At 45.1% G+C, this 23,489-nt stretch overlaps 1 protein-coding gene across 1 annotated transcript; it reads left to right on the top strand.

The window, feature by feature from the left end:
* Nucleotides 1-835: 835 nt before the first annotated feature.
* LOC114607755 (prostatic acid phosphatase-like) lies at nucleotides 836-21,759 on the top strand. Its single transcript, XM_077916352.1, has 11 exons — nucleotides 836-969; nucleotides 6,417-6,498; nucleotides 9,005-9,100; nucleotides 9,427-9,513; nucleotides 11,331-11,483; nucleotides 12,820-12,921; nucleotides 14,470-14,574; nucleotides 15,645-15,777; nucleotides 16,292-16,365; nucleotides 18,319-18,425; nucleotides 21,633-21,759. Exons 1-11 carry the CDS (start codon nucleotides 836-838, stop codon nucleotides 21,757-21,759), a joined length of 1,200 nt encoding a protein of 399 aa, XP_077772478.1.
* The last annotated feature ends 1,730 nt before the right edge of the window (nucleotides 21,760-23,489 follow it).

The following is a 23,489-nucleotide window of genomic DNA, read 5'->3' on the forward strand; positions in this document are numbered from 1 at the left end:
TATGACATTGTTCTTCTGTGTTTTTCTGTGTTCCTATGGTTTCTTTCTATAACTTGCCCAACCTGATTTTTTGGAAGACGGGGGAGTAGAACCGAACAGTATCATGATCTCCACAGGTGTAGATCATTTTGGCACGGCTATTCTGCCTTTCTGAAGGGGTGTAGCTCTGACACATGCACCTTAATCCAAACAAGTCAAAAGTGCTCCAGTTCAAGAGAACATATCTGAGAACATATTTGCTGTGGCAAAGTCAGTCAGAGATATTAGTGTTTACATGGTGGCAGTAGAATACCAGTAGTTGGGAGAATGTTTGAGCTACCAGAAACCTGGAACTGGGGACTCTATAAGGCAAATAGGGTTTGAGAGAACCTTTGCCAAGCAAAAGAAGATTGGTGATTTGAATTAAAGGGCCCTCTTGCTCCTAAAGTGATGGACTTGGTATGGGGAAGGTGCCTGGTTGTCAGGTGCTTTCAGGGGCAGGCAAGCCCTGCCCTCACCTGCATGACATCAGGCGTAGGGCAAGTGGCTATGGTTTGCCCAAAACAGCTTCATGGGCCAAATGGGAAAGTCTGATGAGCCAAGAATAAATAACTAAGAAATCACCTCAGAAGCTGGTGGTCTCTTGCTTTGCCTCAGGGAACAGTACAATCATGTAAAAGGTTGGAGGCAACCATGAACACAAACAACAAATGGACTTTTAACGTAATTTAAAATAAACACCACAGATATAGAAAAATATTATAACCTCTATCACCCTAACAACCAGGAACACTCAGCTCCTGTCTTGCCGTCCTTAGTTGCCCTGTATTAACTAAGGAGCATAATTGTGACCATAATGGATGCCTATGTCCTTTCAAAAAAGCTCTCGCCAAGCTACCTCACCAAATACTCCCGAGTAAGCTTGGCAATCATGCAACAAGAGGAGAAGTCCTCTCCGGATCAGGAATCTGTTAAACAGCAGTATTACGGGTGAGCAGTGAGGTGGCAAGATCAGAAGAATCTTTATTTGAGAGCCAGTGTGGTGTAGTGGTTAAGAGCGGTAGTCTCGTAATCTGGTGAACCAGGTTCGTGTCTCTGCTCCTCCACATGCAGCTGCTGGGTGACCTTGGGCTAGTCACACTTCTTTGAAGTCTCTCAGCCCCACTCACCTCACAGAGTGTTTGTTGTGAGGGAGGAAGGGAAAGGAGAATGTTAGCTGCTTTGAGATTCCTGAAGGGGAGTGAAAGGCGGGATATCAAATCCAAACTCCTCCTCCTCCTCCTCCTCCTCCTCTTCTTCTTCTTCTTCTTCTTCTTCTTCTTCTTCTTCTTTGCATCAGCCACTAGCCATCACAATAATATAAAATAAAATGTACGGAAGATAGAAGTAAAAACTTAACTGTACAAAATACATTTTGGAGGTTTACATCAATAATCAAATAATAGATCTTATTCTAATTGTCTCTGCTAAAAAACCTTGCAGTTTTTGCTATCTTCTGATCATCTTGATCTGCTCAAAGAAAGGACACGGTATCAATGGTTGAGCAACCCAGCGTGGACAATAATAGAGGGGTAGCAACCTCACTCCTCAAATCTTTATGAAGAGTGCAAGCCAGAAGCACATGAGCCACTGACTCAATACCGCCATCTCCACATGGACATAACCATTTTTCCAGCATAATTTTTTGAAATCAACCCTCAAGGACAGCCAAAAGCAGCATATTCAATCTTGCGAAATAGTGAAAGCGCCTCTGTATTTTGGAATTGTTAAATTTTGCAAAGAGGGTGCCAACGTGTCAGAATGGCTAGGTAGAAATTAATCATACCATGGACAAAATTTCCTTATTGTGGCGAAATTATTCTGTCGCTCAATATCATATAGGCGCTGTCTAATTAAATTATTTGCTTTACTGAAGCCCAGTATTAACAACTGTTGTTAAACCTGAAAAGTAAAGCTTTTGGTTGACAATTTTAGTCCAAGCACTCTCATGACAATCTTGCGATACTAAGGGTAGTAGATCAGTGGGGTTTAAATTTAGCCGAAGTCAATAATTAAATGTCCTACGCCAAATCTGTAATTCAACAGAGGGGAGATTAGCCTCCAAGCGCAATGAAGCATTTGGAACACAGGATGGAACGGGGGAAGAATTGCCTTAGGAACTCAGATTGAACAGCTTCTGTGAGGTGAGTGCCTGTCCAAATCTGAGCCCCGTATAATAACTGTGCTTGGGGTTTAGCTTTAAACACTTCAAGGGCTGATAGTATGTGATTGCCAAGTGAGGTGGCAACGTTTGCCGAGGAGACTAAAGTGTTCAGGGTTGTTAAACCCAAAAGAGATTGTGAAAGAGCTTCAAAAGGACCTCTCCAAACTTAGTGGGTGGGCAATTAAATGTAAAATGCAATTCAGTGTAAACGCGTGGAAAGTGATGTATGCTGGCATTAAAAAAATCTTAATTTCACATTTATACTTATGGGGTCTGAACTGGTGGGGAATGATCAGGAACAGGACCTTGTGGTTATAATGGCTGCTTACCCAGTCCTGGGATGGGTGGCGGTTGTGGCTCTTAGTCAGGGGTCAGCAAACCTTTTCAGCAGGGGGCCAGTCCACTGTCCCTCAGACCTTGTGGGGGGCTGGACTATATTTTGGAGGGGGGGTGAACGATTTCCTATGCCCCACAAATAACCCAGAGATGCATTTTAAATAAAAGGACACATTCTACTCATGTAAAAACACACTGATTCCTGGACCTTCCGTGGGCTGGATTTAGAAGGCAATTGGGCCGGATCCTGCCCCCAGGCCTTAGTTTGCCTACCCAAGCTCTTAGTAGTGGGCTCTGAGCCTCAGGGAGCAACGCTGGTCTGGGCGCTTGGCAGTAGGGGAATCCCCAGGCCAGCCGCTTGGAATGGCGGAAGCTCCCACTAGCTGTAATTTGAATTTTGGCCAGTCATTTTGAATACTGTGTACTGTCCCTTCACCTCACAAAGGGTATTGCAGAGTTGGAAGGGGTTCAGAATAGGGCAACCAAAATAATCAAGTGACTCACCTCCGAAGAAAGTTTTTAGTATAGCGAAAAGGTGACTGAGAGGTAACATGAGAGAAGTTTATAAAATTATTCATTGCATAGATATAGTGGCTAGGGAACAGTTTCTCCATCACTCTCTCTCCTAACAGTAGAACTCATGGACATCCAATGGAGATTAATGCTGGAAGAATCCGGACAGATATGTGGAAGTACATCTGGAGATGCAATGAGGTTCAGGGTATTGTTGTTGTTTAGTCGTGTCCGACTCTTTGTGACCCCATGGACCAGAGCACTCCAGGCCCTCCTGTCTTCCACTGCCTCCTGCAGTTTGGTCAAACTCATGCTGGTAGCTTCGAGAACACTGTCCAACCATCTCGTCCTCTGTCGTCCCCTTCTCCTTGTGCCCTCCATCTTTCCCAACATCAGGGTCTTTTCCAGGGAGTCTTCTCATGAGGTGGCCAAAGTATTGGAGCCTCAGCTTCAGGATCTGTCCTTCCAGTGAGCACTCAGGGCGTTCCATCATATGCGGTGGACTTGTAAAAGAGTACTGGGAAATAATTTATAATGACCTGAAAAAAATGTTTTAAAGTACTCCCCCTCCCCCCAAAAAAACCAGAGTCCTTTTTGTTGGGGATAATTCAGATGGAAATTCCCAGGTGTCAGATTACCAGACGTTATTTATGTATGCCACTACTGCAACCCATGTTAGCCCAAAAATGGAAAACGAGCGAGGTCCCAACCAAAGAAGAGCGGCAACTTAAACTGATGGAATATATGCAGCCAGCAGACCTAACATATAGAACAAGAGAACATACGTTTGAAGAAGATTGGAAAATGTTTATTGAATATCTGGGTGAAAATTGTGTATACTTAGAAACGCTGGGAGCATTAAGATAAATTCAAGAGTGTAAATAAGTTTTGATGGATGTAACAATGGAATATTCAGTGCTTTAAGTTATGCAGGGATGTATGGCATGCAAACTGAACCACGGAAGGAGAAGAAGGGGTTCCCATAGGAGGCAGTCATGACAACTTAGATGTCTGAATTCAATTTCTGCTAAGGGTTAATGCCATTATGGCCCACTGGTGGTTGTTTCCCCTTGGCAATAAACTTTTTAACATTCTCTTGTTCAATGAGCACTTAATCTATGGAGCTAATGGTATTGTGTTGTGCTGATGTCCTCCTTGACTGACCATGCTGTGGAACCTTGATGTCCATGATTATTTGCCCATGCGAATACTTCAAGTGAGACTGTGAGATTCTATGCATAGCTATCTATGCAGAATATCTTATCTATACGCTTGGTCTATGGTTGCACCCATCACTTTCATATCTGTACCTCGGTCCTGGATGACTTATTACGCGCACTAGCAACCAGGAACAGCCAATATGGCAGAGCACTGGTGTATTTCTGCCCGCCTAGCCATTAGCAGAGACTAGCGTGTCCTTCCTTTTGGAGAAGAATCATAGGCCACAGCCTCCGGGCATCTGTTGGGTGGCGAGTGTGGTCCTCCAGCCCTACAGAATTTGACCCCTCCTCCTCTGCCTGATGTTCTTCCTGGAAGTCTGAGACTGCAACCTCCCCATTATCTTTGGTTCCCTGCCCATAAGCAGAGACCTAAGTGGCCTTCCTTTTGGAGAAAAGCAATGGGGCACATCCCCCAGGCAAGTGTGGTCCTCCAGTCCTACAGAATTTGGCATTTCCTTTTCAGTCCTTGACTATATTACAAAAATACATAAATCAGTAGCCATCAAGTTAAACTCCAAGATCAAATAATAATAATAGTAATAATAATAATAATAATAATAATAATAATAATAATAATAATAATAATAAATTTTATTTATATCCCGCCCTCCCCAGCCGAAGCTGGGCTCAGGGCAGCTAACAACAATCAAATAATCAAACAATCAAATAATCCAACATTCTAAAAACATTTCATTATAAAAATTAATTAAAATCAAATTGATGGCAACCGTTAAGCAAAATTCTGTGCAGGTTCCCAGAGGAGGGAGTCAGGCTGCGCCCTGACCAAAGGCCTGGTGGAACAGCTCTGTCTTGCAGGCCCTGCAGAAAGATGTCAGGTCCCGCAGGGCCCTAGTCTCTTGTGACAGAGCATTCCACCAGATTGGAGCCGCAACTGAGAAAGCCCTGGCTCTAGCTGAGGCCAGCCTAACCTCTCTGTGGCCTGGGACCTTCAGGATGTTTTTATTTGCAGACCGTAGGTTCCTCTGTGGGGCATACCAGGAGAGGCGGTCCCGTAGGTACGAGGGTCCTAGGCTGTATAGGGCTTTAAAGGTTAAAACCAGCACCTTAAACCTGATCCTGTACTCCACCGGGAGCCACTGAAGCTGGTATAGTACCGGATGAATGTGATCTCGCAGCGAAGACCCCATAAGGAGTCTCGCCGCGGCATTCTGCACCCGCTGGAGTTTCTGGGTCAGTCTCAAGGGCAGCCCCACGTAGAGCGAGTTACAATAATCCAGTCTGGAGATGACCGTCGTGTGGATCACAGTGGCTAGGTCAGGGCGAGAGAGATAAGGGGCCAACTGCTTAGCTTGGCGGAGATGAAAAAATGCCACCTTTGTTATAGCTGTAATCTGTGCCTCCATAGAGAGGGAGGTATCGAAGATTACACCCAAACTCTTAACGGACAGTGCTGGCACTAATTGCACCCCCGCAAGAGATGGGAGTTGCCCCCTCAATCCCATATCGTCCCGTCCCAGCCAAAGGACCTCTGTCTTCGAAGGATTTAACTTCAACAGGCTCCCACGTAACCATCCAGCCACAGCTTCCAGACATCTGGTCAGTGTGTCTGGGGCCGAGTCAGGATGGCCATCCATCAACAGACAGAGTTGGGTGTCATCGGCATACTTATGGCAACCCAGCCCAAAACTCCGGACAAGCTGGGCGAGGGGGCGCATAAAGATGTTAAAAAGCATCGGGGAGAGTATCGCACCCTGAGGCACTCCACACACCAAGGAGTGGCGCGATGACAATTCCCCCCCAAGCGCCACCCTCTGTCCCCGACCAGAGAGAAACGAGCGCAGCCATTGAAGGACTGTGCCCTGGAGCCCCACGTCGGCAAGGCAGTGGTCCAGGAGTTCGTGATCAACCATGTCGAAGGCTGCTGACAGGTCTAGAAGAATCAGCAGCCCCGACCCGCCTCGATCCAGCTGCCTGCGGAAATCATCTGTTAGGACAACCAGAGCCGTCTCGGTCCCATGACCAGCGCGGAAGCCGGACTGGAATGGATCCAGAGCCGATTTAGAGATTTAGAGAGAGTTTCCACCCCTTGGTTTGCTCTTTATAAAACACAACTTTTCCCCTTCCCACCTTCACTAACTAGGCAATTCATAATTACTGCCAGGAGCAACGAGGTCAGTGATGCATCTGCTACACAATTTCAATAGCTGTGGCTTCGCCTTCTTCATCCTGTTCTTGGGTCTGCTTCTCCCGAGTATCACAGGAAGGAAACTGAAGTATGTTGTATTGGTAAGCATGAGGTCTTCTTTTCATTGCTAACAATGACCTTGACATTGCAGATTTGTGCAATTCCTCATTCTATAGCCTGATTCCATGAATAATAATGTGCATTTTGTACAGCTGAGGTGCAATAGTCTTATTTCAAGGATGATTTCAGATATTTTTATTTTCTCATCCCCTCCCTTGGGGGGGGGCAGGCAGGGAGGAAGGCCATTTTGCATAATTCTTTCTTCCTACACAATGCCTGGGAATGATGTTCAGTCCAGGGCATTGCAGAGCATGCAAAATGGTGGCCAGGCTTCCAACGCATTTGCTCCAAGAAAGAGAGGAGAAAATGAAAGCAGTGGTGTTGCTGCTGCTGAGCCCTCCTTCCCAAGACACCGTTGGGAGGAATTTTCCTTCCCCAGGAGAAACTTGGTAAAATTGTCCCCCAATTCCTTTGCTCACAAACAGAATGGAGTGTTTTGAGAGGCAATTAGCACCCAGCCATAGCATTGTGTAGTGACATGGGTGGCGCTGTGGGTTAAACAACAGAGCCTAGGACTTGCCAATCAGAAGGTCGGCGGTTCGAATCCCCGTGACGGGGTGAGCTCCCGTTGCTCGGTCCCTGCTCCTGCCAACCTAGCAGTTCGAAAGCACGTAAAGTGCAAGTAGATAAATAGGTACCGCTCCGGCGGGAAGGTAAACGGTGTTTCTGTGTGCTGCTCTGGTTCGCCAGAAGCGGCTTAGTCATGCTGGCCACATGACCCGGAAGCTGTACGCTGGCTCCCTCAGCCAGTAAAGCGAGATGAGCGCCGCAACCCCAGAGTCGGCCATGACTGGACCTAATGGTCAGAGGTCCCTTTACCTTTACAGCATTGTGTACCACCTTCACAGAACACGTCATGGATCTCATCAAATAGGCATACAAAGCCAGTTTATTTCTATGTTGTCACTGGAGCAAAATTCAATTCATTTTTCCATTTCAGTTTCTGAACCAGGGATGCCAACTTGAATTAAATATTGGGGGGCCCAGGTAAGCCCCACCCCACATAATTGATCACATGACACAGCACATGCACACCATTTGAATGCCAATGCCCAGCAACCTTTGGGGGGGGCAGCCCCCTCAAATATTTTATGGGGGGTGGGTGAAGTTAGCTCCTATGATGGCAGCTGAAAAACAGCTATCCTTGTAAATTCACATTTTTCTGAATTTTGCAATGTAGTTAGCCAGCTCACATACAAAACACATTATATTGGAGAAGCAATCTCCACACAGTCTTCAGAGGCAACCCTTGTGCACTGCATTGTAATAGTCTATACTGGAGGCAACCAGAGGATGAAAACATGCAAAGTGACTTGCAGTATCTGTGTTTCTGGTGCCTGCATTCAGATGTGATACCAAACTATGGTTAAGTACTGCATGAATGAATATTGGGTTTGTAATTCCCCCATTCACTTTCCTCCTCCATCACAGCTGGAAGCATTTACTTCCATGTTCGACTAACTGCAGTTCATCTTTTTATCCAAACTGAGGCGAACGGTGGCTGGTTTTAACCGTGCTTTGCCCTTAACAGTTTACTTCAAACCCATGGTTTATGACTCTTGGTCATTCAGCAAAACCATAATCTGTAACTCTCAGTTTAAGCCTAGGTTGAAAAAGGAAGCAAATGTTTCTGATTTTTTCCTTGCAGTTCCATGGGAGGAAGAGAGGGATGGAGAAGACATGTGCAGATATTAAACCAGCTTTCCCTAACTTGCTACTTTAGACAGCAATTCCCATCAAACCCAGCCAGCATGGCCCAAGTTCAGGGATGATGGGAGTTGTAGTCAAAAAGGGGGGAAGGAACCAGATAAAGTAAGGCTATACTAAACCACAGCGCTTTGAGAGAGGGTGTAAAAAATGAGGTTGCAGTACTCATTTCTTGATAAAAAGTGTTGTGGGTGCCAGCACAAAATGGCTGAAGCAGACAGAGAGAGATGATGATCATGAACTTCTGAGTACCATCACACAAAAAAGCACTGTCTGAAGGACAGGGAATAAAAATGTCAAATCAAACAAGTAAGTAAATACGCCAGAGCTTGGGCAAACATTTGCTTAATTGAATTTAAAGTGGCTAGCTTTGTGAAGAACACACAGTGCATGGAATATTCTGCTTGAACCTGAATATAAATTCAAGAGACAGGGAGCTGATTTTGCAAAGTATATGTATTTTGAGAATAAGAAAACGTTTCATTCTTTCTTTGCTTCCTTTTTATGGATGAACACCAGTATAGTTGCATGTAAATTATTACTTATAATTTGCAGCACAGAACTGTATTCTTGGCAGCCTTTTATTTTGTAAATCTGTTACCTCTAGAACAGGGGTTTCCAAACCCATCACTTTTATCCACGTAATCTGCAGCATGTCCTCATTAAATAGTCATATTGATCTTTAGAGCTATGGCAAGAAAGCGAATGTCTAATTCAGATAAATTGCAAACAATTCTAGTTTCTCTGAAAGCTAATACGGTCTCCGAACCATTTTACTAGGTTTACCGACATGGCGACAGAAGCCCCCTTTCATCTTTTCCCACTAATGTTGTCAACGAAGATGCTTGGCCACAAGGATTCGCACAACTCACGAAGGTTTGATAGCTGCTCTTAGAAATGGAAGCATATTTTGTTTCATATGTTTACATTTATTTCATGCTCATTAAGATACTAATTAATCAAAATATACTCCAAATGTTTTATTTTTATTTATTTATTTAAGTTAACAGAATCTAAATACAGGTGTTAACCTTGGTGTTGTCCTGAAGTTGTGAAAAAGAACAGAGTTTAGCTTTTTCATGATGCTGTAATGTACAATCAACATTGTCATCCTAGAATACGCAAAGTCTTTAGCCTCAGAATGGGCAGCCAAATGTATCAATCAGTTTTACATGCCTACTTTTCTTTTCTTTTCCCCTCAGCTTGGAATGCAGCAGCAATACGAACTGGGCCAATTCATAAGGAAGAGATATGAGGGCTTCTTAAGTACTGACTACAAGCCAAAGGAAGCAAGTATTGGGACTAACAAGAGACGTTAGCCCTGTTCATTTAGTGTTAACATTTATACAAACATAACATTAGGGTCAAACTTCAGGTGAACTTTGGATTGGGACAAGCAGTTGCAAGTAGAAGTGGAGGATGTGTGTCTTCAGGGCAAGGGGAAACTGAGAATTGATTTCCCCTATTTACTCAAATTTACCCAAATTTACTCATAATTCCCATCCCCACGTGCCCCAAATCTACTTGTCCAGCAGCAGTGGCAGAGCTAACAAGAGATTTCCCCCCTGTTCATTTAGCAGTAACATTTATAGAAACATAACAGATGAGTTTCCCCATGCTCTTTAGATCGGGACAAGCAAATACAAGCAGAAGTGGAGAATGCGTGTGGAGGGAACGACAAATGATTTCCCTTTGGGGCTCTAAACTTACTCACAGTGTCAGGGACTGCTGCCAAATACCGTATTTTTCGCTCTATAAGACGCACCAGACCACAAGACGCACCTAGTTTTTGGAGGAGGAAAACAAGAAAAAAAATATTCTGAATCTCAGAAGCCAGAACAGCAAGAGGGATCGCTGCGCAGTGAAAGCAGCAATCCCTCTTGCTGTTCTGGCTTCTGGGATAGCTGCGCAGCCTGCATTCGCTCCATAAGACGCACCCACATTTCCCCTTACTTTTTAGGAGGGGAAAAGTGAGTCTTTTAGAGCAAAAAATACAGTACAGTGGTACCTTGCAAGACGAAAAACTCGCAAGACGAAAAACTCGCAAGACGAAAGAGTTTTCCGTTTTTTGAGTCGTTCCGCAAGACGAATTTCCCTATGGGCTTGCTTCGCAAGACGAAAACGTCTTGCGAGTTCTTGCGAGTTTGTTTCCTTTTTCTTAAAGCCGCTAAGCCGTTAATAGCCGCTAAGCCGCTAAGCTGCTAAGCCGTTAATAGCCGCTAAGCCGCTAAGCCGTTAATAGCCGCTAAGCTGCTAAGCCGCTAAGACGTTAATAGCCGCTAAGCCGCTAAGCCGCTAATAGCCGTGCTTCGCAAGACGAAAAATCCGCAAGACGAAGAAACTCGTAGAACGAATTAATTTCATCTTGCGAGGCACCACTGTATGTCTGTTTCCATGCTTCCTCCACTGTTATAAGCATGGCAGCAGAGGAAAGAAGCTGAAGGACCCTCTCTTTCTTCTCCAATGTCCTCCTCTTCTTTGGTCCTCTCTGACCCACTCCCATTATTGTTGTAACATCCCCTGGGACCTCACGGTGAAGGGCAGGGAATAAATTAAAATTATAACACTCACAACAAAAAGAATAAGAACAACACTGGGGAATAAGCCCCAGAAATCATTGACATTTCCCAGCATTTGGTGATTGAGGAAGAGAAGGGGGTTCTTCACTGGCTTGGACTAAACCAAAAGCTGGAGAAGGATTGGGTTCCAATGCTCGCCACATTTTAAGGCACATGTTATGAACCGCTATGGTTTGTATTCTGAGAAAATGAATTGTGAAGTCCAGTGACACGACTCACACTTTCACATACCCACATGAACTCACCAGCCCCCACAACAGAGTGAACACGCAGGAACAGGTGGCCTGTCAGTCAAATCTACCTCATGGCTCCTGGCAGAAAAAGGGAAGAAATATTCACCAATGATTCTCAAATGTTGTTCTTTCTTCTGTTTCTCTTTGGGGTATATGCTTAATGTCCAAGTCTCCCCAAGAGAGTATTTTACTGGGATTCAAATCAACTTTACATAGAATTATACCTTCGGTTGTAGGATCAAAAAAAACCAACACTATCCTATAACTACACTTTTCCTTTTTCCCGCTCTCTAGATTTATGTCCGAAGTACAGATACTGATCGAACCATTATGAGCGCTGAAGCCAATCTGGCTGGACTCTTTCCTCCTAAAGGAAACCAAATCTGGAACAAAGAGATCCTTTGGCAACCAATCCCAGTTCATACTGTGCCACGTTCAGATGACAAGGCAAGAAAGCGTGTGGTATTTTTAACCTTTCCTGCTCCCTGTGCAATGAAAACATGGGCTGGATCCAGACACATCAAAGAAGCGTTTCAGTTTAAAGTGTGGTCAATTTAAACAGGGAAAACAGGTAGAGAAAAACAGGACTCCATGTCGCCTCCTGGTGGCACAATATTATATCGCACATACAACACATATAAATCACTTTTTCTTTACCATTCCAGCTGAATCCATGGTAACCTAAAAGAGAATATATACCGTATTTTTCATCCCATAGGACGCTCTGTCCCATAGGACGCACCTAGTTTTGGGGGGGGGAATAAAGGGGGGGGTTCCTTTATTTTCCCCCCAAAAGCAGGTCGGGGAAACCGAACCAGGTCGAGGAACAGCGGGATGGCGGCACTGCACCTCCTTGCTGTCCCCCGAGCTTGTGGGGCTGGCTGATGTCTGTCCGGCGCGCGGGGCATTCTGCTTCAGGGCGCCCTTCTCGCCGGGCGGCAGGCTGCTATCCGCAGCGTAGGGAGCCCTGCGGGAACTCCCACAGGGCTGCGGATGTCTTCCTGAAGCCTGGAGAGCGAGAGGGGTCGGTGCGCACCGACCCCTCTCACTCTCCAAGCTTCAGCGAAAGCCTGCATTCGCCCCATAGGACGCACCCAGATTTCCCCTTCATTTTTGGAGGGGGAAAAGTGCGTCCTATAGGGCAAAAAATACGGTATATGCACGCACGCACGCACACATTAACAGAGAGAACACAGACCTATTCAAGGTGTAGACAGGTATACAGTGGTACCTCGCAAGACGAATGCCTCGCAAGACGAAAAACTCGTAAGACGAAAGAGTTTTCCGTTTTTTGAGTCGCTTCGCAAGACGAAGTTCCCTATGGGCTTGCTTCGCAAGACGAAAACGTCTTGCGAGTTCTTGCGAGTTTGTTTCCTTTTTCTTAAAGCCGCTAAGTACCGTTAATAGCCGTGCTTCGCAAGACGATAAATCCGCAAGACGAAGAAACTCGCAGAACGAAGTAATTTCGTCTTGCAAGGCACCACTGTATATTAAGAGAGTTTGAGATATATATATTAAGAGAGAGAAATAGAAGCCTTAGACCTGTAATGCTGGGTTGGAGGTGTAATGCAACAGAAATCAGACTCCAGCCTCAAGAGTCTCAACAGCATCAAGCTTTAAGCATTTTCCCGCCTGCCAAAGTATTGAATGTGTGCAAACAACCTCAGACTATTAATCATAATCCAAATTTAGGATGGACACATGGATTATGCACAGGCAGGAGACACCATCAGGAAGCCTTTGTAGTTAGTTAATACATTTTATTTATTTGTTCTTATTTTAGTTGCTGTATTTTCCTGTCAAAGCCAAATGTCCGAAATATGGCCAACTTCTAAAGGAAACGTTTGAATCCAAAACAGTCGGGGGAGGAGTGAAAAAGCACATGGTAAGAAAGGGAGAGGTGGTGACTTTAAGGCTGCATTCCCTGCAAGGCAGTCCCACTGACGTCAATGGGTCTTACTTTTGAGTAGACCTCCCGAGGAATGTGCAGCAAATGTCTGATTTGACAGCCAAACCGTCGTGGCGCCAGACTATAAACCTGTTTGCTCATGACAAATTTGTCGCCGCTGTTTTCTTCCAGGTCATTTTTTAAAACTTAAAACAAGAGATGTATCAACTGACCAATAGGGAAACTCTTTCTCTATCTGAAAATGCAACACATGTACTTGCATATGTAGCTTTGAAGTGTTTTATTTCTCTTGTTCTCACTTGCTTGCAAAATAAACAGAGAATAAATTTTCCCAAAAGGGAAAGATGTCTAGACAGATTGTCATGTTCAGGGGTCAGCAAACTTTTTCAGCAGGGGGATAGTCCACTGTCCCTCAGACCTTGTGGGGAGCCAGAGTATATTGGGGGGGGGATGAACGAATTCCTATGCCCCACAAATAACCCAGAGGTGCATTTTAAATAAAAGGACACATTCTACTCATGTAAAAACACGCTGATTCCCGGACCGTCCGCGGGCTGGATTTAGAAGGCGATGGGGCCGGATCCAGCCCCCAGGCCTTAGCTTGCCTACCCATGGTCTTGTTGTTTTGGCAGGGAAGACAAGAGCACTTCCAGATTTGCAGGGTCCAATGTCAGTGTGCTTAACCCCTTCCCTTCTGAATACTAGAAGGGAATGAAGGGTCCCTTCCGCTTTCTTTGAGTGGCAGGTCAGAATGACGGGAAAGGGCCCCCAATTTGCTCCCTTCCCATCATCTGGGAAGTGAAGAAACTGATCCTTTTATTCATAGAATCATAGAGTTGGAAGAGACCACAAGGGCCATCGAGTCCAACCCCCTGCCAAGCAGGAAACACCATCAGAGCACTCCTGACATATGGTTGTCAAGCCTCTGCTTAAAGACCTCCAAAGAAGGAGACTCCACCACACTCCTTGGCAGCAAATTCCACTGTCGAACAGCTCTTACTGTCAGGAAGTTCTTCCTAATGCTTAGGTGGAATCTTATTTCTTGTAGTTTGGATCCATTGCTCCATGTCCGCTTCTCTGGAGCAGCAGAAAACAACCTTTCTCCCTCCTCTATGTGACATCCTTTTATATATTTGAACATGGCTATCATATCACCCCTTAACCTCCTCTTCTCCAGGCTAAACATGCCCAGCTCCCTTAGCCATTCCTCATAAGGCATCGTTTCCAGGCCTTTGACCATTTTGGTTGCCCTCCTCTGGACACGTTCCATTTGTCAGTGTCCTTCTTGAACTGTGGTGCCCAGAACTGGACACAGTACTCCAGGTGAGGTCTGACCAGAGCAGAATACAGTGGCACTATTACTTCCCTTGATCTAATTCTTGAAAAGCCTGTACAGTATTAAAGGACAGGGCTAAACTTTGCCAAATCATAAGATGCCAATCCCTGCAGGAACAGGCGCTATTGATCCCTGCGTACCCATTCGCACTTAGTGATTTATTGATCCTTCTGCTCTTTCTCTTTCAGGAATTTCTAGGTAAAATGGCAGCTAACATGGGATACGACTTGCCAACGGTTCTGGATTATAAAAGTCTCAAACTCTGGAAGGCATACGATGCTTTAGTTGTTCAGGTATTTCTAAGAAAACTTTATCACTCATCCGGCTCCAATAACAACAACAAAATAATAGGTTAGAACAAGATCTGGCAACCAAAGGCAAATGAGAGCACTTCGTGTGGAACAATGATTAGCCAATGGCGGAGCTTCATGCTTCAGCACCACGGGGCGGAGAGCAGGTGAGGGCGGGGCTAGCATGCGCCCCGGGGGCGTGCGCTCCCTCCACACCCCTCTTCCTCCACCAGTGTGATTAGCGGCCCTGTTTTCAATACTGCTTGTGTCACCATAGCAACAGAAACGGCAGAGTGGTCCAAGCTACTGTTTAGACCCAGGGGTGCCAACTTGAATAAAATATGGGGGGCAGGTAAGCCCTACCCCCGTAATCAATCACATGGTGTGGCATACACACGCCATTTGGGGGCAATGCCTAACAACTTTGGGCCTACCCCCCTCAAATATTTTATTGGGGGACCCGAAGGGACTGTGGCCTCTAGGAGTTGGCTCCTATGTCACCAGGGAAGGGGAAAGGGAAGAAATAAATGTCCCATAATGAGCTCCGGCTACTTAGTTTCTGTGCCACAGGCAACACATCACCTGTACTGGGCCACCTCTTTAGTTATGGAAAGGCCCATTCTCCCAAAAAGGAGAATCTATCAGGCTAAGCTCGTCCATCTTGGCTGACCACTCTAGCAGTCATTTTATTTAAACACCAGAGTCACAGGGTTGGGGAGCCGTCTCCAAAAACCTATTTAGTCTAACTCTAATCTTAGAACCACAGAAATTTATTCAGACTAAGGACTCAGCTACACTCAGTCAACTATATCATTATAACTGTGTTATAAACATGTGACACCTTTTTTTTAAACTGTGTGTAGATCCAGCCCCAGCCTGCTCTCATTATGACATGTTTTTATCGGCTCTGGTTTTTGTTGGTGGTTGTGAGCCACTTTATGTAAACCAAAAGGTGGCATGTAATGGGTTTTCCTAAATATAGATATGAAACAAGAGAAGAGGTAACTGTGAAGGGGGGGGGGGAGGGCATGGATCACAGGAGGGAAAAAACTTTCTTTTTTTCCTAACTGTAGAAAATCCATAACCAGCCTCGACCAAACTGGGCTGATGATCAAGCCATGGACGAATTGGGAAAGCTTTTGGCCTTTTCTTTACATGCCATGTTTGGGGTACACAAAAAAGTAGAAAAATCAAAACTACAAGGAGGTAAGGAGGGAAAATTCAATATGACATGCATGTATTCTTGTTTATCTTAAGTGGGGGCAGCTAATTTTTTAATTTTTTTTGCCTCAGGGGCTGCACTGAGGGTTGGACACACATACCTCAAGGGGCACATGACTCATGTGTGCAAAAGCACATGTATGTGTGTATGCCTACCTCTGCACCCGTCCAGCATGGGCCTAGGCTGCTCCCGTCACCATCCAGAGAGTGATGAGCAAACGCCTTTATGGTTGCCAACCTCTGCCAGGGAAACAGCCAGGCTCTACGACATGTATTGATCACGTTATTATTGGTGACAGTGGTTGTGTTTGGAGGGCATTGCTAGGATTCCATATCACCTTGAAAACAACAACAACAACAACAACAACAAAGTTAGATGTTCTCAGTCCCAGCTTTTTGGGGAGCAGGGAGGAGTCATCACAGTGATAAATGGGATTGAAAGGCTTGGAATGGCTTCCTGGTTTCACCCTCATTTGTATTCTTTTTCATCACCATTAAGGTCTCCTTGTGAAAGATATTTTGCATCAGATGACACAAACTACTGATGGAAGAAAAATGTTAATGTATTCAGCTGTACGTATGGACATTTTTTAAATTGACCAAACCTTCTATAGCTCACATTTTTCCTGCTCCTTTCTAGCTCCCCTTTCTGTTTGGCAACACTATTTGTCTACTCAATTCACATTACAGTGGTACCCCGCAAGACGAACGCCTCGGAAGACGAAAAACTCGCTAGACGAAAGAGTTTTTTGTTTTCTTAGCCGCTTCGCAAGACGCATTTCCCTATGGGCTTGCTTCGCAAGACGAAGCTTGCCCCGCAAGCTCCGGGGATAGCGGGGAAGCGCAGTGCGCCTTCCCCTCTGTCCCCGGACCTGTTCTGAAGGCTGGCGGCGGGGAGAAGATCGCTTCTCCCCGTTGCCAGCCCCGCAAGCTCCGGGGACAGAGGGGAAGCGCAGCGCGTCTTCCCCGCTGTCCCCGGACCTCTTCTGAAGGCTGGCGGTGGAACCCCACAGTACTGTACGTTCGTCACATATTTTAAAAGTTAGGTTGAAAGCTAACACTTTTAAATTTGAAGGGAAAGCAGCTGTGCCCCTGATCTGTGACCCTGCCCTCCTGATTCGGATTGGGCCCCACACAGTACATTGTACTTGGGAATATATGGGGAGGCTTGAGGCTAGGAAACCTGCAGAGCCCTCCAACCTAGGTCAGGTGTGGTGTGCTCTTTCTGCAAAACAGAAGTGGAAATCTCACACATATAGAAGATTAACGCAACATCTCACTGATACTGAAGGCAACCTCAAGGCCACCCCCAGGTCTCATGAGTATAACTTAAAAGACAACAATAAAGCAAAAAATAAATAAATATTAGCTAGATTCTGGAGTCATGTTCTAGGGCAGGAAGGGGAGATCCCAAGTGTCTTGTAACATGTTGTCAATTTCAGTGCTGGCATGTATTTGCTAAAGGGCTCTCTCCATTCTGTTACCGCTCACATTCTGCATTCCAAACCACAAATCATTCATTTTTCAATATGAATATGACAGGTTCTTACATAATTCACATTGTCAAGTTTTACTTTCTTATTGGCGCTGGATATAGACATGTGCCTCTCCTCCCCTCAGGGAGCAGAGTTGCGTATTGACTCCAAAATGCTTAATAACCCTACTCAGTACTTTCTTGTAAACGTTAAACAAAATGGAAGGTAAATCAAAGCCTGCAGAACCCCACGGCACCCAAGCCACCTTGCCAAAGCACCACCTTCTGGGAACAACCATCCAAGTTGGAACAGAACAACTGCAAAACAACTTCCCCTACTCCCAACTCAGATAGTCTCTCAGAAGAATTCCATGGCTGGTGGCAATAAAAACCCCTGAAAGATCAAGGAGACCCAACAGGGACATACTCTACCTTTCCATTGTTTATACATAGGACCTGCCTGTGCAATCCCTTTTAGGGCAGATAGATTGCATGACTGGAGTACACACATTTTATGTACAATATGTGTATACAGTCCTAGATTCATATGCAGAAGAGTGAGTAGCATAAACTTTATTTCAGATGGATGTATGCAGAATGAAGCACAAATGTGAAGTAACTACATGTTTAAACAATACTGAATAAATGTCTGAAACAAGGTCCTACATCCCCGGGGCTGCACATTTCATTCTCTTTAAATTCTTGCTTGGGTAATCTTGCGAAAGGGGTCCTTTTGCAATTAAATCCATCGCATGTCATAGACCACAGTGGAGGACTTTGTCTGATACAGCATCCTTGTAACTTAAAGCCCGCCCAAGACATTTTGGCACTTGAGGTGGACACAAAATGTAGTGAAGATCTGCCTCAGGTACAAAGGGGAAATAAAGATTGACATCGTTACCTGCTGCCCCTGTGCAACTTGCCACCTGAGGCAGTCATCTCACCTTGCCTCATGGGTGGGCCAGCCCGGCTTAGAGCTAACAGTGTCTAAGTACTCTATACACAAACGCACTTCTGTCAGTAGTAAGGAATTCTTTATTTTCTTTTTATAGCATGATGTCACGCTAGCAGCTCTCCAGGTAGCATTGGGTGTTTTCAAAGAACATCTACCTCCCTTCGCCGCTTGCCATTTTTTTGAGCTATATCAAGAAGACAATGCGTAAGTACTGATGCATAGATAAAATAATCAGCAATGGTATATTGGGTAAACAAGATTCACTCACCTTCTCAAACTTGCACAGAACACAGTATTTCTTCTCACAATTTGTGCACTGCTAAAATGAGTAAAAAAAAAGTTGCGTTCCCAGACTCTCCAAGTGTTCCTATTTTCCAAGGAAACCCCCAATTTAGAGAAGCTGTCCCAGTTTCTGATTTGATCCCAGAACTTCCCACTTTTCCTTAGAAAGTCCCTATTTTCATTGGAGAAATGTTGGAGGGTATGGAATTATCCCAGCCCTGAGCTGTCTGAAGGCAATCCTATATAGGGAAGGTTGTTTTTAATGTTTAACATATTATCATGTTTTATATACCGTATTTTTCGCTCTATAGGACGCACCTGACCATAGGACGCACCTTGTTTTAGAGGGGGAGAACAAGAAGAAAAAAATCTCCCCCTCTCTGCTCAGCGCCCCTTCAGCGAAGCGGCAGGAGAAATGGAGCCCCTTCCATTTCTCCTCCTGCTTGGCTGAAGGGACGCTGCGCAGCTCTCCCTCTCTGCTGAAGCCGGGAGAGTCTTGCTCTCCCAGCTTCAGCAAAAGGAACCTGAAGCCTGCGGAGCGCAGCAGGAATTTGGGCTGTGCTCCGAAGGCTTCAGGCAGCTATCCTTGAAGCCTGGAGAGCGAGAGGGGTCGGTGCGCACCAACCCCTCTCGCTCTCCAGGCTTCAGTGAAAGCAACGCAAAGCCTCCGGAGCGCGGCGGGAGCACTCCTTCTGTGCTTCGGAGGCTTTGCATTGCTATCGCTGAAGCCAAGGAGCCTGCATTCGCTCCATAAGACACACACACATTTCCCCTTAATTTTTGGAGGGAAAAAAGTGTGTCCTATAGAGCAAAAAATATGGTACGTTGGAAGCTGCCCAGAATGGCTGGGGCAACCCAGTAAGATGTGTGGGGTATGAATTATCATTATGGAATGGGACGTCCCTATTTTCATTGGAGAAATGTTGGAGTGTATGCATTCCTCTGTGTTTGAGCTTGACACCCAGCTGTCCAAAATGCTATTGGAAGTGCATTTCATAGGTGAATGGCTGAGGTGTACAGTGGTACCTCGCAAGACGAATGCCTTGCAAGACGAAAAATGCGCAAGACAAAAGAGTTTTCCGTTTTTTGAGTCGTTCTGCAAGACGAATTTCCCTATGGGCTTGCTTCACAAGACGAAACGTCATGCGAGTTCTTGCGAGTTTGTTTCCTTTTTCTTAAAGCCGCTAAGCCGTTAATAGCCGCTAAGCCGTTAATAGCCGCTAAGCCGCTAAGCTGTTAATAGACGCTAAGCCGCTAAGCCGTTAATAGCCGCTAAGCCGCTAAGCCATTAATAGCCGTGCTTCGCAAGACAAAAAAACCGCAAGACGAAGAGACTCGCGGAACGGATTAATTAACTGTACCTGCCTTTGAAAGACAGAAAGGGATTAGAAGGGTTGAGCCACACTTTGTGCCAGCGTTCTTCAATCTAGAGTCCCCAGATGTTGTTGGACTAGAGCTGCTTTCATCTCTAGACAGCTGGACCAGCCATCAGGGTTGTCGTCCAGCAACATCGACGGTCTTAAGACATAAGGCAGCTGCTGAAGCAACAGTTGCATTTTGCATGTAGGTCCTTCAGTGTTTTGCCACCTCTGCACAAATCCCATTGTGGTGCATGCAAAGGTGTCCTTGAGAGGGCAAGTGGGGACACGCTTGAATTGCAAGATAGATGCACTGAAGGAAAGAAATGGAGGGGGCATTGCCAGACAGCAGCAGTGCACAGCAGGGATAGTGGGCGGCGGGGGCAGGGGTGGAGGCCAGGCACCCACAGCAAAAGTTCTGTGGGTACCCGCCCCCCCCGGCCCCCTGGAGTTAGCGCCAATGTCCCTGGGCAATATATGGCTGCATCTTATGAGAATGACCACATAGGAATCCAATCAGGGGGTGACCTGACTTTCTTCTTTTCAGCGAGTACACCATCGAGATGTACTATCGGACCAGTACTGTTGCTCCACCTGAACAGCTCGTTTTGCCAGGCTGTGAAGCGGCTTGTCCCATTCATAAGTTTAAACAACTGGTTTCTGATGTCATACCAGAGAACTGGGAAGCAGAATGTAACCGTTAATGTAGGGCGGCATCGTAAATGAGAGGTAAGATAGGGTTGAAACAAACACGTGTGAAATGGATGTATATTCAAGGTCCCAGCTTGACGTTCCTCTCAAAATCATAATACAGTGGTACCTCGCGTTAAGTACTTAATTCGTTCCGGAGGTCCGTTCTTAACCTGAAACTGTGCTTAACCTGAAGCACCACTTTAGCAAATGGGGCCTCCTGCTGCCGCTGCACCGCTGAAGCACGATTTCTGTTCTCATCCTGAAGCAAAGTTCTTAACCTGAGGTACTATTTCTGGGTTAGCGGACTCTGTAACCTGAAGCGTATGTAACCCGAGGTACCACTGTAATTAGTGGGGCTGGACTGTTTGAGGTTTGAAGCTTTAGGAATGCAGCTTCCACCCCCCCCACCTTCATCCTGCCCCACCCTCGAGACATTGGAAAGCAGACTGCCCTGTTATCCTGGGAACTGTAGTTCGTTAAGGCTGTCGGGAATTGTAGCTTTGTGAGGGGTAAAAATGCAATTCCCAGTGTACTTTGGAGGTGTCACTGTTGGGAGAAAAGCTACAACAATTGTAATATGTTACCTAAAAAGGGAATGAAGTGGAAGACATAAAGGCAGCCTATTCTTCCTCCTCACTGATTCCTACTTTTTTAGTAAATACTTATTGGTAAAATTGCTTTACTAAATTTCAACTTTTTTAACATACACAGTCAAAACACACTTTCATCTTTTCTCTTATTTTTATTGACTTCCCACCCCATTTTCCATGGAGTTGCTGTTTCTCCCTTGCACCCTATCTTCTAGCTATCAAATGAAAGCCACAACATTATAATCTAATTCCTTCTGTTGTTCATAGCTCAAACCCTGCTGGCAAGTTCATCACACTATAACGCTTCTTTAAATAGTCTGAAAAAGGCATTCATTCTTCCATAAAAACACTCGTCATTAGATTCTCTGAATGCAAATATCTACATAACTTGTAATGACTATCTGCAAATTTCCTAAATATGTATTTCTAAATGTTCGCAGTGTTGTTGACCTTTTGTCGTGTTGCTGTTGCCTCTCACCTCCTACCAGGATGAAAAGGAAAGCCAAAGAAAGGGGAAATCAGCAAACTGACCTCCTCAGGAAGGAACTGGACGGCAAAGTTATAAATCACCGGCAACACTACATGATTGTTGATGCTTTTGTGTGGTGCTCATAATCAAGATTTTCTTCTTCTCGTTGAGAATTCCAATCAAATAAAATCAGGCACTTAGGTGCACTAGATTAGCTTGAACAAACACCATCATTTGCAAGTTAATGTGTGTCTATAGACTTAATCTAATTACTTGAGGGTGGGGAAAGCAGGGGTCTATTTTGCAACCTTACTAAGAGTTAAAACAAAAAAAAAAATTTTTCTTCCAGTAGCACCTTAAAGACCAACTAAGTTAGTTCTTGGTATGAGCTTTCGTGTGCATGCACACTTCTTCAGATACACTGAAACAGAAGTTGCCAGATCCTTCTATATAGTGAGAAGGTGGGGAGGGGTATTACTCAGAAGGGTGGTGGGAATGGGTGATTGGCAGATAGCTGTGATGAGCCTGTTGACGACTCTTAAGGACTGCAATAGGTCTTACAGGAAAAAGCAAGGGGTGAGAAGGTGAAAAATGGCTTTGTCATGTATAATGAGATAAGAATCCAATGTCTTTGTTCAGACCAGGTCTCTCCATGGTTTTAAGTTTGGTAATGAGTTGCAATTCAGCAGCTTCTCTTTCCATTACTCTTTCCATTACTATTACTCTTCTGAGTAATACCCCTCCCCACCTTCTCACTATATAGAAGGATCTGGCAACTTCTGTTTCAGTGTATCTGAAGAAGTGTGCATGCACGCGAAAGCTCATACCAAGAACTAACTTAGTTGGTCTTTAAGGTGCTACTGGAAGAAAAAAAAAATTTTGTTTTGACTATGGCAGACCAAGACGGCTACCTATCTGTAACTGTTACTAAGAGTTAGGAATATATGGATATTCCTAATTCCAAACTGCTGCAGAGCTTAACAACCTTTGTCAGAACCCCATTCATCCAAAATGGTTGACACATTTAATATATTACCCTGTATCAGTCCCTACAGCCGCAGCAGACGCGTAAGTCTGCAATGGTTTGACTTTACCCCTGAAGGCACACTCTTCAATTGTCTTCCAAGACTGATAGCTGCCAACAATAACTTCAGTTGGCAATGTTATTTATCCAGCTGTTAGATTAGTCAGACAGTTTGAATTCTCACACCCCATCTAGACCCAGTGAGAGTCACTGTGCAGTAAAAACACTGGCAACTAACTGAGAGTGGAGAAAGAGAGAAAACTCGCCAGAAACAATAAAGGAAAAACAGAAAATGGAGGGATATGCTGTAATCGTCACACTAGATGTCCTATCAGAACAATCTTTGCATGATCTCGGGTTATCACTGCAGGTTTGTTCTGTTTCTACAGCTTCTATTGCATGGGTAGGCAAACTAAGGCCCAAGGGCTGGATCCAGCCCAATCACCTTCTAAATCCAACCCGTGGACAGTCCGGGAATGAGCGTGTTTTTACATGAGTAGAATGTGTGCTTTTATTTAAAATGCATCTCTGGGTTATTTGTAGGGCATAGGAATTTGTTCATTTTTTTCCCCTTCAAAATATAGTCTGGCCCCCCACAAGTCTGAGGGACAGTGGACTATCCCCCTGCTGAAAATTTTGCTGTCCCCTGTTCTATTGAATGGAAGCTTTTGCACAGTTCCCACAATTTCAATGGGACTTAGACAGGACTTTTGAAGTCCCTGCTCCCGTGCAATCTGTATAGGTTTTCTAGCTCCCTCCTCCCTGTGCCAGATATGTTGAAAAAGAAATATAGGAATGGTTTGTCCTGCAGGCCATTCATTTGCCTTTGAAGCTTCCTACCCAAGTGAAACT

The sequence above is a fragment of the Podarcis muralis genome, chromosome 12, assembly GCF_964188315.1.
Source record: "Podarcis muralis chromosome 12, rPodMur119.hap1.1, whole genome shotgun sequence".
In the NCBI taxonomy this organism is placed as follows: Eukaryota; Metazoa; Chordata; class Lepidosauria; order Squamata; family Lacertidae; genus Podarcis; species Podarcis muralis.